Source organism: Phoenix dactylifera, chromosome 18 (genome assembly GCF_009389715.1).
Source record: "Phoenix dactylifera cultivar Barhee BC4 chromosome 18, palm_55x_up_171113_PBpolish2nd_filt_p, whole genome shotgun sequence".
Lineage (NCBI taxonomy): Eukaryota > Viridiplantae > Streptophyta > Magnoliopsida > Arecales > Arecaceae > Phoenix > Phoenix dactylifera.
Window position 1 is genome coordinate 6,653,981 of NC_052409.1, and position 15,392 is coordinate 6,669,372.

General features: G+C 37.2%; 1 protein-coding gene across 3 annotated transcripts; it reads left to right on the top strand.

Annotated features, from left to right (window-relative positions):
* Positions 1-10: 10 nt before the first annotated feature.
* On the top strand, positions 11-14,111 carry LOC103710700 (protein REVEILLE 5-like). 3 transcript variants are annotated; one of them, XM_008796562.4, is made up of 9 exons: positions 11-382; positions 1,697-1,754; positions 4,792-4,915; positions 4,984-5,172; positions 5,265-5,390; positions 7,202-7,311; positions 9,330-9,389; positions 13,460-13,556; positions 13,642-14,111. In XM_008796562.4, exons 1-8 carry the CDS (start codon positions 102-104, stop codon positions 13,541-13,543), a joined length of 1,032 nt encoding a protein of 343 aa, XP_008794784.2. In that variant the 5' UTR covers positions 11-101; the 3' UTR covers positions 13,544-13,556; positions 13,642-14,111. The 3 variants fall into 3 exon arrangements, with proteins under 3 accessions (XP_008794784.2, XP_008794785.2, XP_008794786.2); XM_008796563.4 differs by having other exon boundaries at positions 5,274-5,390; XM_008796564.4 differs by having other exon boundaries at positions 4,996-5,172.
* Positions 14,112-15,392: the final 1,281 nt, after the last annotated feature.

The window sequence follows — 15,392 nt, forward strand, 5'->3', positions numbered from 1 at the left end:
TATTAATAAATCAGTGAACCGTAGAAGCCAAGGGAAGGGCCGCGAAGCCAGGAGAAACAGAGTCCACAACCCGCCGATCCCCCTACTACCCCGATCTCTTTATGGTTTCCGTTAACGCCAAGCCGGCCGACGGCGGAGGCGGCGGAGGAGCGGCGGTGCTCTTCTTCTCCGACCCTCACCACCACAAGCAGCCCAGCGGGCCCATGGCACTCCCCGGGCTGGCCGGCGGTGGCTCCCTCGCGAGTCCCTCCGCGGCTGCCGCCGCCACCGCGTCGTCGTCCGACGACCCCAGCAAGAAGATCCGGAAGCCGTATACTATCACCAAGTCTAGGGAGAGCTGGACGGAGCAGGAGCACGACAAGTTCCTCGAGGCCCTCCAGCTGTAAGCCTTCATCCTTTCCGTCTCTTTTACTGTTCTTGGATTGGGAATTGGGTTCTGGCGACGAATTCATTTCTTGAAATTCACCTCTTTTAGGTTTGGGATTTTTTTTAGTCGCTTCGTAATCTTTTTTTTTTTGAGGCAGGGTTTTGGGTTGTGGTGATGGATTGGGCTTAAAGTTGCCTTTTTGATTCGTCTATTGGGAGTTTGATACCGGGGTTGTTGTTTGTGCGGGGATTGCTTTTAGGGATCAGTAGCGTTACCTTTGGTTTGGGGGGTGGATGTAGGAAGTGATGTTCTGGTCTTAATTCTAGCTTTCAAAATGGGATTTTGAGCTGTTTCTGGTGGCATTAGTTTGTTCCAGCATGCCTGTGTTTGGGTTTGCTATTATGGTATCTCTTGCGATTCTTGTTTTCCTGAATCGTGGAATGGAACTTGATGTGTTGTTTTTTTGAGAAATGAGTAGATTTCAAAATGGGATTTTGCTGATTGGACCAGTTGTACCTCGTACCGTTTGCTTATGTTTGCAAGGCGGCCTTCGGCTTTTTCTATTTTTTGCTAGCAGGACTTACCTTGCATTTCTTGTTTCTTTGGGTCATAAGTTGGATTTAGGTCATTGCCTCAGCTGAAATTCGCCTTTTCGAATCGTGTAGTGGGTAATTGGGATATGGGTTTATTGATTTTGTGGCTATTTCTTGAGGGGTTTTGTGGCCTTAGTTTTTTTATGGGAAAGATGGTTGAAGGAGGTGTCGATATTGGCCTGAGTGGTGTTAGCCTTCAAATTTGGATCGCGAGTTGGACAATATTCTCTTGCGGCTCTTCTTAGACTCTCTAATTTCTTATTTTTTGGGCCATGAATGGCATTTTAATTATGGATTCAGCCGAAACGTGCCTCACTGTATCATATCATAGGTGTTCCAAGCTAGGTGTCTTGTTTTTGCAGTTATTGCTTGTCAAGTTCGCTGAGTTCCTTGAGAAACCAATGGCAGTTAGACATCTTGGTTTTGGCCTTGGTGGCCACTTTCCAAATTAAGATGTTGAGGATAACATTGCTGTTTTCATGTCCTTTTTCCTTGCGTGATCTTCGGTTTTTGCTGTTCTGACTTCTTTAGTATTTTCAAGATTGCCATTTTAAATCATATTACAGGCATTTAAAGCTCAGGGCTTTATTGCTCTTATAGCTTTTGGTTGTGGGTTTAAGAGGTCTTAATTTTTCTAAGCAAACAGAATGCTGAGAGATGTGTCTGGTAATTGCAAGTGTTTTAACATTCAAAATGGTAAATATAATCTTGACTAGTGGTCTCCCGATTCTTGTAGTTTTGATCGTGACTGGAAAAAGATAGAAGCATTTGTTGGCTCGAAGACAGTCATCCAGGTATTTTCCATAATAAGTTATGTTTTTCGTGATGAAACCTATGCATTCTATACTAAGAGATGGGGGAATTTACTTTTCAATCTTTAGTCTTATTTTTCTACTAATATGTTTTTTTTTTCACTCTTCTATTATCTATTATTTATACCTTTTCCATTGCGAAGCTTTAGCTGCAATTCTTTGCAAGCAATATAATATATTATCATAGAGTCCAACAACACACCTAGTGAATAAACACTAATGGGTTAAATGTTTGAGGGAGCAACTAAACAAACCCATCTAATCATGTCTTGTGCCAGAGGCATTCTATTGTTGCCACCTGCCATGTAAGATAAGGTTTTATCGGGAAGTATTTACTGCACTCGTCTATGACAAGATTCAGGCAAGATGTAGGCCCATGGTAATGTGACCTGCATGTCAGTGAGCAGGTGAAATGTTAGAAGTGATTACATCTTTTTCATTAGTAGAAAAGACAGAAGAACTGCAAATCACTAGTATAACAAAAGATTGACCTGCATGATTTGTTTTTCTGTTCAGCTTGTACCTGTTAGGACAATACATACTATATGTACCATGCTGGCAGTAGTTTTATGCTCCCAACTTATGGTCATTTGCATCTCTCCTTCTGATAACTATTGGTGTTTGTTCTGCATCTTTTACATGCCAAACTCATAAGCAACCGCCACAAGAATAGTTGTTAATATCTATAAAATCTCAATCAAAGATAGCAATATCTTCTCTCTCTTCTAGGCTTTAGTTTAGGTGGTCTTCTTCAAAGATGAAATAAAGTTTATGTTGTAGGGTCAAGTGAGCGACAAGGGGAACATTTTAGATTCATTTATGGTAATTTGTTTAGGCCTTGTCCATACTCAGACAGTGGAAGTCAAAAGGCACCATAAAAATGTAATAAAGCTTTTTTGTTAGGGTCGCTTGACAAAAACTATTACCTTGTATTTGGTTGGGGTCATGGGAGGAAGGATGGATGGGGTTGGAAGGATGGATGGCCCCCATCCACCATTTGGTTCAAAAAATTTTAGAAGGATGGATGAAAAGGAGGGATTGCCTATCCATCCCGGCCCATCAATTTGCATCCTCCCAAATTGAGAGAATTAAAGAAAGGATGGATAGAGCATGCGAGGGGTGGATTTCTACTTTGAAAAAAATTACGTTTCATTAATTTTTTGACAAAACCCTAATATTTTTTTTTTTTTCTAGACAAATGACCCATGCCCTACCTCTTCTCTACTCTAGCGATTGTCCCTCTTAACTATATTTTAGTTAACTATTTATATAAAATTAATTAACTATTTAAATTAAATTATAAATTAATTAATTATTTACATAATTAATATATAAATTAATTCATTCATATATAATTAATTTATCAAATTATTTATTAAATTAAGTTTAATTAACATTAAATATTTATATATTTTTTATATAATTATAAATTATAAAGACCATAAATTTATATATTGCCCTACTTCTTTAGTATAAGTGTCATAAATTGATAATAATAATACATTTTTATTAAAGGGTAGTTTAGTAAAAATGATATACAAATATCATCCGTACTCTCCTTCATACCTCCTATATCAAATAGAAGATGGAATCATTTTCATCCATCCTTTCATGTTTCTCCAAACACATGGAAGGATGGATGGAAGACCCATCCATCCTCTCCCTCATCCATCCTTCCTCCCTCTTCCATCCTTCCTCCTCAATCCATTCTTCCTCCAATCAATCCTTTGTACCAAACAGAGGGTTAGTGATATTTCTTGGTCACATGGTCAATAGAAATCTATATAAGTGCAGTCCCTTTTCTCATAAGAATTCGCCTTCATGTGTTTATGCTGAAAACAAGATAGAATGATTTGAAACATTTTATACTGTTAACATATGGTTTAGTTACCATTTGAGGTTTAATGCATTTTTTTATTTATAGCAATATGTCTCATATAAAACATTGTATAATTAGAAGTAACAAGCCTTGCACCATCCAATGATTCAAATCTTATTGGATGGGATCGTGCTAGTTTTCTTGTGGAATAGAACGTGCTACCATCCTGCTATGTTTTGACATTTGGGACAAGTGATATCTGAAAATGTGCGGAACTGGATGCTAGGATGATGGTGGAAAATCCTATCCCAACACTTTGGCATGATTTTCTGTCCCTTGCATCTTGCGGGATATTGACTTGAATCCTTGGAACCAGGGTTAGCGGAACCGTCCCGAACCGGACTGTTCTGGTCGTGTTGAGCCGTCTCGGCAGCGGACCGGGATGGCTCCAGCAATGAAAATGAAATCTGTTGCCGGAGGAAGAGTAGAAGGAAAGAGAGGAAAAGACAAAGCGAGGGAGGGAGGGAGGGGGAGGTATAGGAAGGAAGAGAGAGGGAGGTGGAGGCCGGCCGGCAGAGAGCCGGCAAGCCGCGTGGAGGACGCTCCTCTGGGCTCTGCAATCGGGGTCCTTGTTTCAAACAAAACAGAGGACCCGACCACGGAGCCTTCCTCCGCCTCTTGCCTGGGTCATTGGCCTCCGATAGCCCTCTGCCTCCTGCCCAGGTCATTGGCCTCCAATGGCCCTCCGCCACCCTCCACCAGCCTCCTCTTTCCCTCTCACTCCCCCCTTCTCTCTTTTTTTCTCTCTCCTGTTTGCCTTCTCCTCTGCCTCTTCTATTGTGTCCGTACAAGCCCGACACGGCACTGCGCGGGCTTGTACCAACCTGTGCTATTGGGCAACCGGTCCGGGGCCCAGTATCGGCACAGTAGACCATGCTTGGAACCATCTACATGGAGGTGTTCTCATAAACGTCATAAGGAAATGAATTTTGTGTAATTCATGCTATTCTTTAGTCCTTTGCTAGTCTACATCACTAGTGAAAATAGCACCTTGCATGTGCATACAGTATTCTAGAAAGAATTCTAGAAGGTTACATAGTAAGTCTTGTTCTTATGTTGATAATGACTATTTGAATTATTAAACTGTTAATTTACTATATATAAGTCCCATTTCCATGTTCTGAAAAGCAGTCTTTGCAGATAAGGAGCCATGCACAGAAATACTTTCTGAAGGTTCAAAAGAATGGGACAAGTGAACATGTACCGCCCCCTCGACCCAAGCGAAAAGCAGCTCATCCATATCCACAGAAGGCCTCTAAAAATGGTCAGTCCTGTTCAGCAGAATTATAACCTTTCATACTGGAATATAGTTGCAACTCATGTTTCTTTCAGGAACATCTGCAGCTCCCCTGATACCTCAAGTGACAACTCCACTTCAAGCTTCTCCACATCTGCTTGAACCAGGGTATGCCCTCACGACAGATGCATCTTCTGTGCTGCGGAACTCTACCACCAGCACAACAGTTTCTCCACGGGCTCATAGTTCTGTTCAGCCTGTTAGTGCATCTCATGCAATAAAAGGTAAAATAATTTACTCATGTTTTTTCCCTTGTTGTATAGTTTATCATTTTACAGTGGCTTGTAATGGATATGCTAATATGTTAGCTTTGTAGATGATGTAGGACCTGCTGGAGCTATTACGGCAAATAACGGCTGTTGTAGCAGCACTGAGAGCCCATCTATAACTTGGCAAACTGGTGAAACAACTGATCAAGAAAATCATGTCCCGTCTCTTCGTGGTTAGTACCTCTTTCTATCTTATGAATGTTATTTTTTGAATTGCATATTGGAATGCTTGGTGTCAAGGAAATCAAATACATGACTCACTCATTCACCTCTTTATTCTTCTGCTCCATTGTTCCACTTGCTGAATTTATCGACTGGGTTATCTTTTGGAATTCACTGAAGATTAATGACTTTGGTGCTACAATGTTGCTTGCTATGTAGAAAAATTAAAAATAATAAATATAATCCACCAGGGTTTCTTGCATACCAGAAGGCTGAAGTTTTTTCCATGCCTGGATTATATTAAACTATCAACTGATATGCCTATATCATCTGCCTATATTTTGATATGTTCTCTTATCTAAGGAAGTTTTCAATAAGTTCTTGTATGTTCAAGGTGAATCTTTGCATGGTCTTCTTGATTACACATATTTCTTTCTTGCGTTCTTATTAAATACTTTAGTCTACTTCGTTGTATCTTCTGGCTTCTTGATGCCTTTGATCTCAGCATACATATTGAGAGACCACCTATTTCTCAAGTGTATTCTCATTGCTAGGGATGCAAATGGTTTCTGGTTTATCCAATCCAATCGAATAACTTTTTTAAAATGCTGATCAAGCTTGGGTTTAACTAATATATTTGACTTAAGTAGGATGCCGATAGAGATATTGGGTTTTGAGGAGTTTTCCTTTTGTTGAGATTTGGACATGAGTATGATTTGCAGTTAGATGACAGCTATTTGTGTGTGCATTATTCATATATACACAAAATTCGCAGAAGTTCAACTTACAAGATTCAAATATGGATATGCTTGTGCTTTGAGATTTCAGATATGGGGATCCATATATATGCAACATAGGAAAAAGTATATCAGAACGTTGCCACCACTAGATTTTCTTGTTATTATTTTAGATTAAGCAGCCCTTTTGTAAAAAACAAACACTTTCATGCCAACAACTAGAGGGACTTGGGCACCCTAGGAAGGTTTACTGGACACTTTGGATCCCTGTGTATAAATTTGCTATATGTTTCTGTTGACATTGGACATGGTTATTGCTCATATTCTATTCAGATTCATATCTATTTAAATCTGATGCAATTATTTCTTGTATTTGATCCAGTATTTGTGTCTGCCAACTATAGGTATAAGTTTCAAGATTTCAATGATATCTGTATTCACATTTGTGTCTATGACAAAATGGGAATATGAATTGATTATGCACATAATCAGTCTGTATCCACTCCAGTTATATGCGTCTGACATGCTGATGCTAGTAGCGATAACAATCATTCAGACTGACTTTTGGCACATAGTCTAGACACACCCTGTTAGACTCAAATTATATGAAAAATATGTCCAAACCTGAGTTGAAGCTGTCTTGATTGAGTAAATGTAGACAGCAAACTCTATCTTCCAAAGTTGAGCTGTATCTTCTGTAAGCTTTCTGTTTTTGTCATCTTGTTTGTTTACAAATTTTCTTTTTGCATATTATCTCATTTAATATTGTTAGTGTGCTGTAGAACAAGCTAGCATCCCTCGAATTTGCTTTGCCATCAGCATGTTCTGGATCATTTTTTTCTCTTTATAATATCAGTGGGTAAATTTTCTGCGCAAGTTTGACAGGTGGAAGATGCTCTGATACTTGTGCATTGTTGCCCTCAAAATATAGTGTTTATATTAGAACTTTGCATATATGTTTGCTTCAAGTTTTACTTTTCATTATTTTCAACTAGATAACCATTACTTCTGACATGCAGTAATTCTGTTATCTGGCAGATTCCCTTGCTCACCCTTTTATGTTTTCTTTTTGGTGTTTCGTGAAGTTATGCCGGACTTCACTCAGGTGTACAGCTTTCTTGGCAGTGTGTTTGACCCGAATACAAGTGGTCATTTGAAGCAACTGAAAGAAATGGATCCAATTGATGTTGAAACAGTATGCCATCTTCAAGCTCAATCTTATTCTTACTGTTCTTGTTGTCTTGCAGAAAAACTTGATTCTTTATTGAGCAATTCATATCATATATGAGTTAATAGTTGTATCATGAAATGAACTGTTTAATTCAGTTGTCCCAGTGTTTAATTTTGGAAGAATACTGGTAATAATTAAGCAGTATTATGATTAATTTGTTTTCTGATTGGACACACCCTTGATTGGTGTTATTCACAGCTAAGTGTTCTGATTAAATGGATAGGTGAAAATGTTACAATAGGGAGAAAAGGTTATGGCTCCCTTTATTATCATGAAAAAAAAATTGTGCACACCACATGTGCATGATGGATTCCTGCGTTTGATACATATTTATGAACACAGAAACATATTTGATCTTGAATGCAATGCATTTGTTTCCTCCTGATTTCTTTTTTTCCTTCTATGACTGTGTTGATCATGTCATCTCATTCTCTTCCTCAATCTTACATAATTAAAGTGCTTCATCTTGCATCATTCACATTTTGTGATCTTAAATGCCTTATTTGGTGGTGGTTTTCAACTTTGTTAAATATCGCAAGGTTTCAGGGACAAACAATTTCCATTGATTATGAGAATTAGAGGTTATTGCCTCACCCATTAAAAGTGAGAAAATTTGGACCAAGCTTAAAAGAGCATTGTGGTGCAAGGTTGGATATATCAGGTGCCATGCCTAAACATTAAAAAAGACTTAATTAACCTTAGTTTCTTTGTTTAGTTTGGACCAGATTAATATAAAAACAATCAAAGTAGTCACAGTCTGAACAGTAAACATGTTTGACTCCTCAAACCAATTTGTTTATCACAGGTTATCTCAAATGTGCTTGTGGATATTAATGTAAATATAGCCAAATACTCTTAGCCTAGCCTTTTTAACAAATATTTTTCATATTCATTGACTGACATCAAATAAAACTATCTAGTATCAAATATAATAGGTGCATGGAGCACGAAGGTCGAAGTCACCAAAACTATAACATATGTAAGTACTGTAATGTACATTAACCATACTAATTACAATAGTCATCTTTGACTCAACAACTCACAAGACCATGACAAACTCAAATTTGCGGTAACTTGCGAATTATCAAGAAACTTGTAATGAATGAAATTTCCAGCATTTCATTTTCCAAAATCATTTTTTTATAAAAAAATAAATAAAATGACTTGAGGATTTTTCATTTCTCAAAAAATTTTGTATGTACATGGATGTGAAAACAGTTAGATCATTGATAAGAGAGAAATAGTCTTTTAAACATTTTAATTGAAGATAGTGAGCGTAGCCTCTCTTTGTTATTGATAATTTCTTCTATTCTAGACCTACCCATTGGCCTTTGCTATTGCATTTGGTCTCTTTCGCACGGCCTGTAGAACATAGTGTTAGTTCCTTTGTTCTTTTCACTCACTATTTGATGAATCGCGTTAAAGCATATATCGGCATTTGTTGATAATTAATAGGTATAAAGTGGAAGATAATTATTTCTAATGGACTTGATAAATCAATTATGTAGCTTTTTCTGTATTTACTGATTCATGAAGCTGGCCCTGTACGTATAGGATAAAGCTTGTAGGTCAAGAAATTTAAATATGGCATATCCCATTATTAAACATTAACTTATTATTGAATGACTGAAGGAGATATAAATTTATACTTTATGTTTATTAATTAAGTTCTTGGAGACTGATTCATCTCTGCTACTTTTGAAAGCTACATTATAATGATATTATTAATTATTTTGAATCTTTTTACTTTATTTTAGAAAGGGCAATATGTATCCCTTGAACTGTTGTGCTTTGATGTTGATCTTTCTGTTGCGTCATATCACGACTTCATCTATTATGCGCACATTTTATGTTTTAATCAATGCTCTTCAGTGAAAATATGTGAAGATGTTCATTCCATGTTAGATTACTAGTGTATAATCCATACACGTTTGCTTTCCACTGTTTTCCATAAACGATTGATGTTTTGAATGGTTGTTCAGGTATTGTTGTTGATGAAGAATCTATCAATTAATTTGATTAGCCCTGAATTTGAGCCCCATGTAAGTGGCTTCATATTCTTTCCAATTTATTTTAATAGTTTGTTAGTAGCTTTGGAACTTTTGATTCTTTCATATCTGAATTGTTTGTTCTCTGCATCTTCAACCAGAACATAGTACCTTGAAACTGCATTCAGTATTTTTAATTCTGTTGTTCTATTCAATTACTGATCGTAATCGTTGCTAACTTGATGTCTATTTGTAACAAATTGTGTTTTTTTTTTTTTTTGGGTGGTGTGTTAGGGATGGCAATATGCTAAGATAAGTCATGCTAGGGTTGCATCAAGTTCAACTATTAAGAACTACTAAGCCTGACTAGAACCCAATGCAACTCGCCAGCGGATTAGGATTGGCTAACCCAAACCTACTGGTGAATTAGGTGGAATAACCTTAATATTTTAAAAAGCGGAAGCTGTATGCATGTGATCAGGTCACTGCATGGTGCATATGCGGTATGTAGGTGCATATGTAGGCCCATATATGATTTATATTTTTAAATATTAAGAATAAATAAAATAAAAATGTATAAATGCTTAGAAATTAGAAATAAATTAGCAAAATTTTAAAAAAGGAGTGAAGTATGCATATACTTATTTGAGACGTTTGTGTGCATATTGTAAGTTCTAGCGTAACATGACATGTTAACCGAGTAAAATGATAATATTGTCCTATGAAAATTGACCATACTCAAACTTGCAACAAAGAGTATAATATAAGTTGCAACAAAGCATTGTGAGAAGTCTATAACAAAGTCTAAATTTTGAAGTACATACTACATGAACAAAAGTGACAAAACATATAGGACTTAAGATATGCGGGTGCATATGCTGCCACATTTGTAGTATGCGGGTGCATATGCGGCCTCATTTGTAGTATGTGGGCACATATACGACTGCATATGTAGCTGCCCAGGCATATGTGGCCTGCTTACACAGCCAATTTATAAACTGACTGCATATGGCCTGTGTGGTGCAATCCAAGAACCTTCTCTGCATACATGGCCTCATAAAATGCTTTTTAAAATGGTGATTAACATGGACACAAACTGATTTATACAAGAAGAGGGTAAAAAGGAATCAGAAAAAGAGAATCAAGGGGACATAGAATTGGTGCTAATTAGGTCGAGCCATTGCTATTGGCTACTTGACAGTGATGGTGGGCCAATGAAAGGTGGCAGTGAGGTCAATCTGGAAGGTCACGATGATCGATGAGGGCAAATCTACCATCCCCTTAGAATGCCCTCAAAGGTGATGTTAGAGAGGAGAAATGAGGCCTCCATAAGGCTTCGCTACAATTAGTGGCAGTGATGTTAATAGGTGATGGATCTGCATTTGAGCTGGACGATCAGTGGCTGCAGGGTAAAGGAGTGTTGTGGATTTGGATTGAGGCGGGGGATTAGATGGTGGTAAAATGGAGTTTGAGAGGAAGCGGGCAATGGACATATAACATGATAAGGTGATTGATGTGGCAAAGTGATGTCATGAAGGCGGGCAAAGTAGAGAAGGAAGGAAGAGGATAGGGAAAGAAGAACATAGGAAAGGGGAGGAGGGGAGAGGAAATCGAAAAGGGAGAAAGAGAGAAAGGAGGAGAGAGAGAGATGGAAAGAGAGAAGAGGAGGGGTGAAGGAGAAGAGAGGAGAGGAGCCATTGGGTGTTGGAGTGTATGACTGGTAGAGTAGGATCAAGATTAGAGGTAGGTTATTTTATTTTTTTATTTGTTTTTGGAAGGATATAAGATATGGTATAATTTGATATTTCTGATAGTATAATATACTTTTAATTGATAGGTTTCTGACCCATCAGATTAGAACCCTATCATCCAAACCAAACCGCATCTGTTAGTGGTCAGGTGTTTTGGATCCATAACAGAACTGCATACCCAATAGGTTGGCTTAAATGGGATGGGTCTGTGCAATTGGTTTGGGTTAAAACTGCCACCCAAATGGTCATTATATGCTTAAATGATAGTCTACTCTATATCTACTTACATATATGTTTATATGTGTGCATATATATATGTGCACACACACACAAAAATATATATATATATATATATATATATATATATATATATATATATATATATATATGTACGTAAGAAAATGTCTACATATGTACATACTTTTAGTCTATGCTTATGTGCATATATTTGTGTAAGGGGATCTGCAAGAAAAATGCACTTTGTTATCATATTGGCAAAAATGTGCCACTTTGTTTATTTCTTTTTTGTTGTAGTAGTTTATTTTGGACTTCACTAGACCATTATGCCTCAACCTTTAAATGAGCGCACACATGTAGCTTAATCAATGCTCACATATTGCTAACTTGTGCCAAGATAATACAGGTCAGTGCACATATAGAAATGTCTTATAAGCAGTCATCAGGGATGGGGGTATAAGGGTCCTGTAAAGTCCAATATGGAGCATTTTTGCCAAAACAAGAAAAAGGTAGCTCCTTTTTTTTCAAATATGAAATAAAGTGGATTTTTCTTGCAAAAATCCCATAGATATGGTCTGTTTTAATAATCAGTACAGGGGCATTTTCAAACAAATTTTTATAAAAAAAGTGTGATTGTCAGTAACTTGAACCAATATAGTGGGCTTGAATGGATAAAATTTGCAAATCATAAGTTCAGAGAGATAAGAAAAGGGGTTTATCATTAATCGTTACATAGAGTGGTTGAGAAAGAAAAGGCAGGTGCATATGTATTTTTTCCAATTTTACTTATGTAAACAATCTATCTAGTATGAAGTTCTAATATATAGATTTAATTAGTTTTCCACCTTGGGGCAAATTTGATAGAACCAAAGACCCAAATTTGCATGTTTGTCATAGCATAGATAGATATATACTGCTTCATATTTCTTAGTGCAGAAAAGAACAAACTTTTAAAATGGTTTTACACCATCCATTTTATGTGGTTGATTTTCTCATGCTTGTTGAATAATACATAATATAGATGGACAAAATTTTTCTGTGCTAATATAAGTTTCTTGCAATTTCTTATAGTGGAAGCTAAGACTTTTTGTGAGACAGTATTTAGATCAAGGAAAGCGGAACCATTTTGAACTGCCTTGTTCAAAGCGTACCAAACCGCACTAGTGCAGAAACAGGATGGTTCCTGGTTTCGGTTTGGGACGCAGATAACTAGTCCAAACTGAGCAGAATCACCCCAATCTGCTTTGAACCGGTTCTTGCCGGTTCCAGGCCTGTCATGGGCTAAAACAAAGGGAAAAGGCCATGGTGATGCCTTTGTCCTCTCATTTATCATCGACGAGCACTTGTCGATGAGGTATGGTGTTGTACCTCTTACTGTATCAATCCCCTTGTTGATGAGGTTAGGTATGGTGTTGTACCTCTTACCGTATCAATCCCCTTCCTAACTGGTATTGCACCCGGTATTGGTTAAGGAAACTTTGATTTAGATATTATACTAGCTATGGAAAAAACATTGAGGTCAAATTTTCTAAAACTATATATATGAAAAAGTTGTGATACATGTAAGCATGTTGTGTATGTATCTTGATCTACCATACAGAATGTCTTTTGTCTTGTATGCGTCTTTTTTCCCCTATAGTTTTTGAAGTGAATTGAATCCTGAACCATGTCTTCTGGAGTCTCATACTCAATGAGGTAGCTACGCATTTCTGAGAAGCTTAAAAGTTCATCTGGTTCTTATCTCCTTTAGAAAGTTTCTTTTGCATTTATCTGGCACTGGATAGTAAGTTAATCAATAAGATCTATCATCTGAACTTCTCTTTTTTATTTCTCTTTTTTCCTCCAGAGGTACAACCTGCTGCACCTATAAACTGTTGTCAATTTTTGTGTTAATTTTCTTTTAATACATTAGGGGTTAGCTTAATCTACTCATACTTTCTGGCTGCCCTATAAAATGCTTGCTAGAAATATTTTGTCATGAGAGGTCTCACCTTAGTCCAGCCTGTAGACTTTTCATGGCTTCATGGTCGACAACATCTATCATCTGTTATATTTCTGCCTGTTTGAAGATTTGGAAAATTCTGTTGTGTTTCAACACAATTGGTTCATAAACTTAAACATATTACCTTTTTGCAGAGAAGGTTGCTCTCTTCATACAGTAGCACAGAGGAAGTTAAACTTGGTAGTGCTAACAAGTCTCTCCAAGTTAGTGAACTATGAATACTTCATTCATGTAAGTTCTTCATGTCCTCGTATATGTACACTTCAAGACTGTTGTGTCTTCTGCATAATCAATAGACTGCATATTTGGAAATCAGGGTGAAGGGTGAATGAATGGCATTCAAGCTTCTACGGCTGTAATATATTCAGTTTGCAGTGGCTCATACACTCCAAGGCAGTGAGGATTAGCCTGCACATCTAAGTGGGGAGTTTCTCCATTTTCCATTGTGAGCTTTCTCGATCCACAAGCCTTGAGGTCTAGAATAATGCTTGTAGTAAGATCTGGACATCTGGTGATGAGATAACTCTTGTACAGATCCCTGACGTCTTCTGTTTCTTAGGGTTTGATTTGTGCGCGCAATATATATATATATATATATATATATATATATCAGCTTTTGCAATCTATGTAAATTTCTGAGAATTCGTGCCAGCATAGAGGATGCATGCTGCTTGATTTCTCCTGTATCTATATTTTATGTCAGTTTCCTATGTAGAATCCCTGACACAGTACCTCTTAAAGTTTTTATGAAATATATAACAAGGGCGAGTTACTCTTGAATAATGACGTATTTCTGACATGTGGAGTCAACTGCTTACTGTATTTTTATAATTTCTTGCCAATGGAACCCTTTCAGTAGAAGAGGCTATTGCTGTATGCCGGTGTTCATTTTTTTTTTTAATTTTTAATTCAAATAAGATGGTGTTTTCACCATGCATGTTCGAGCATGTGAACTTCGGAATATCGAATATCTATCTTAATATTGTACAAAAGGGAAAATGCTTTGGTGCAGTATATGGCAATAGTTAGTGTATCTAAATAAGAACCATAGTATGCTTGGTGGTAACCATTGCTGAATTGGAATTAATAGATCTATTGTTTTGAAATGATAGTGGAAAGGAGTGTGCTTTCATGTGTCGTACCCTTATTGGAAAATTGGTGCAATTTTATTTCTGGTGCATCTTGCCCCATGATAATGAGCATATGTTTTGACTTCTTGGTAAATGAAAATCTCAAAAGATTTGGAAATCTTTATTTTATCAAGTTTTCAGGCACGAAATCCTCATCCTAATACAATATTATATACCCATCAGGATTATAAGATAACAGGCAAAAATACGGATGAGCATTCTAGCAAAATTAATATTGCATTTTCATAAGTTTGCACTTGTAATATTGTGATATTACGGTGAGAAGTTCTTTTTTTCGTTTTTTCAGTAATGACGGCATGATGATCTTTAACAGGGTGTTAAGAACCATCATATATTTTATATATCTTATATTTAAACATTTTCTCGTCTTCTTCTTCTCTTTTTTTGACTGGGGTGGGGGAGTTGTTCGACAAACAAGTGTAATGAAAGGATTTCTTTTGCTGTCTTGAGAAGAATGAACACCCCAGAGACAGGTAGTATCAATATTAGAAGCCTCGATGGATTGTAAATACTCCTGGAGTGCTGATAGCTGAAAGATCTCCAGCTTCCTCGACAGCCATCTGAGCCAAAGAGCACAAACTAGCAATGCCTTTGTTCAGCTGAAGAATTGGCAGTGGATTGAACCGGTGCCCCATCTCCCAGGTAGAGATCTGTTGGGGTTTTTTGGGCATTCACATAATTCCACCCAGCCAGAAGAGTTGGTCAAGGGATTCTATATGATCACATCCGAGCACCTTTCAGGAGTTAAAGGGGGCAAAGAGAAGAAAAATACACCTGAAAGATTTTTTTTTTTTTTCCCAGTGACAGATGATTCATATAGTTGTAGTACGGATACATCCAATAAGATCATAAAATAAAAAATTCTGGAGCGCTCTAGGCAGCTCCACTTCTTCAATTCACAAGGTGTCCCCGGAAT

What these genes read in the sequence shown, in the direction of transcription:
- LOC103710700 (XM_008796562.4), top strand. Translation starts at nt 102, where the DNA reads ATGGTTTCCGTTAACGCCAAGCCGGCCGACGGCGGAGGCGGCGGAGGA. An exon ending in GCTCGAAGACAGTCATCCAG is followed by an intron (nt 1,755 to 4,791) that starts GTATTTTCCATA and finishes CAGTCTTTGCAG; the next exon opens with ATAAGGAGCCATGCACAGAA. An exon ending in TCATGTCCCGTCTCTTCGTG is followed by an intron (nt 5,391 to 7,201) that starts GTTAGTACCTCT and finishes TGTTTCGTGAAG; the next exon opens with TTATGCCGGACTTCACTCAG.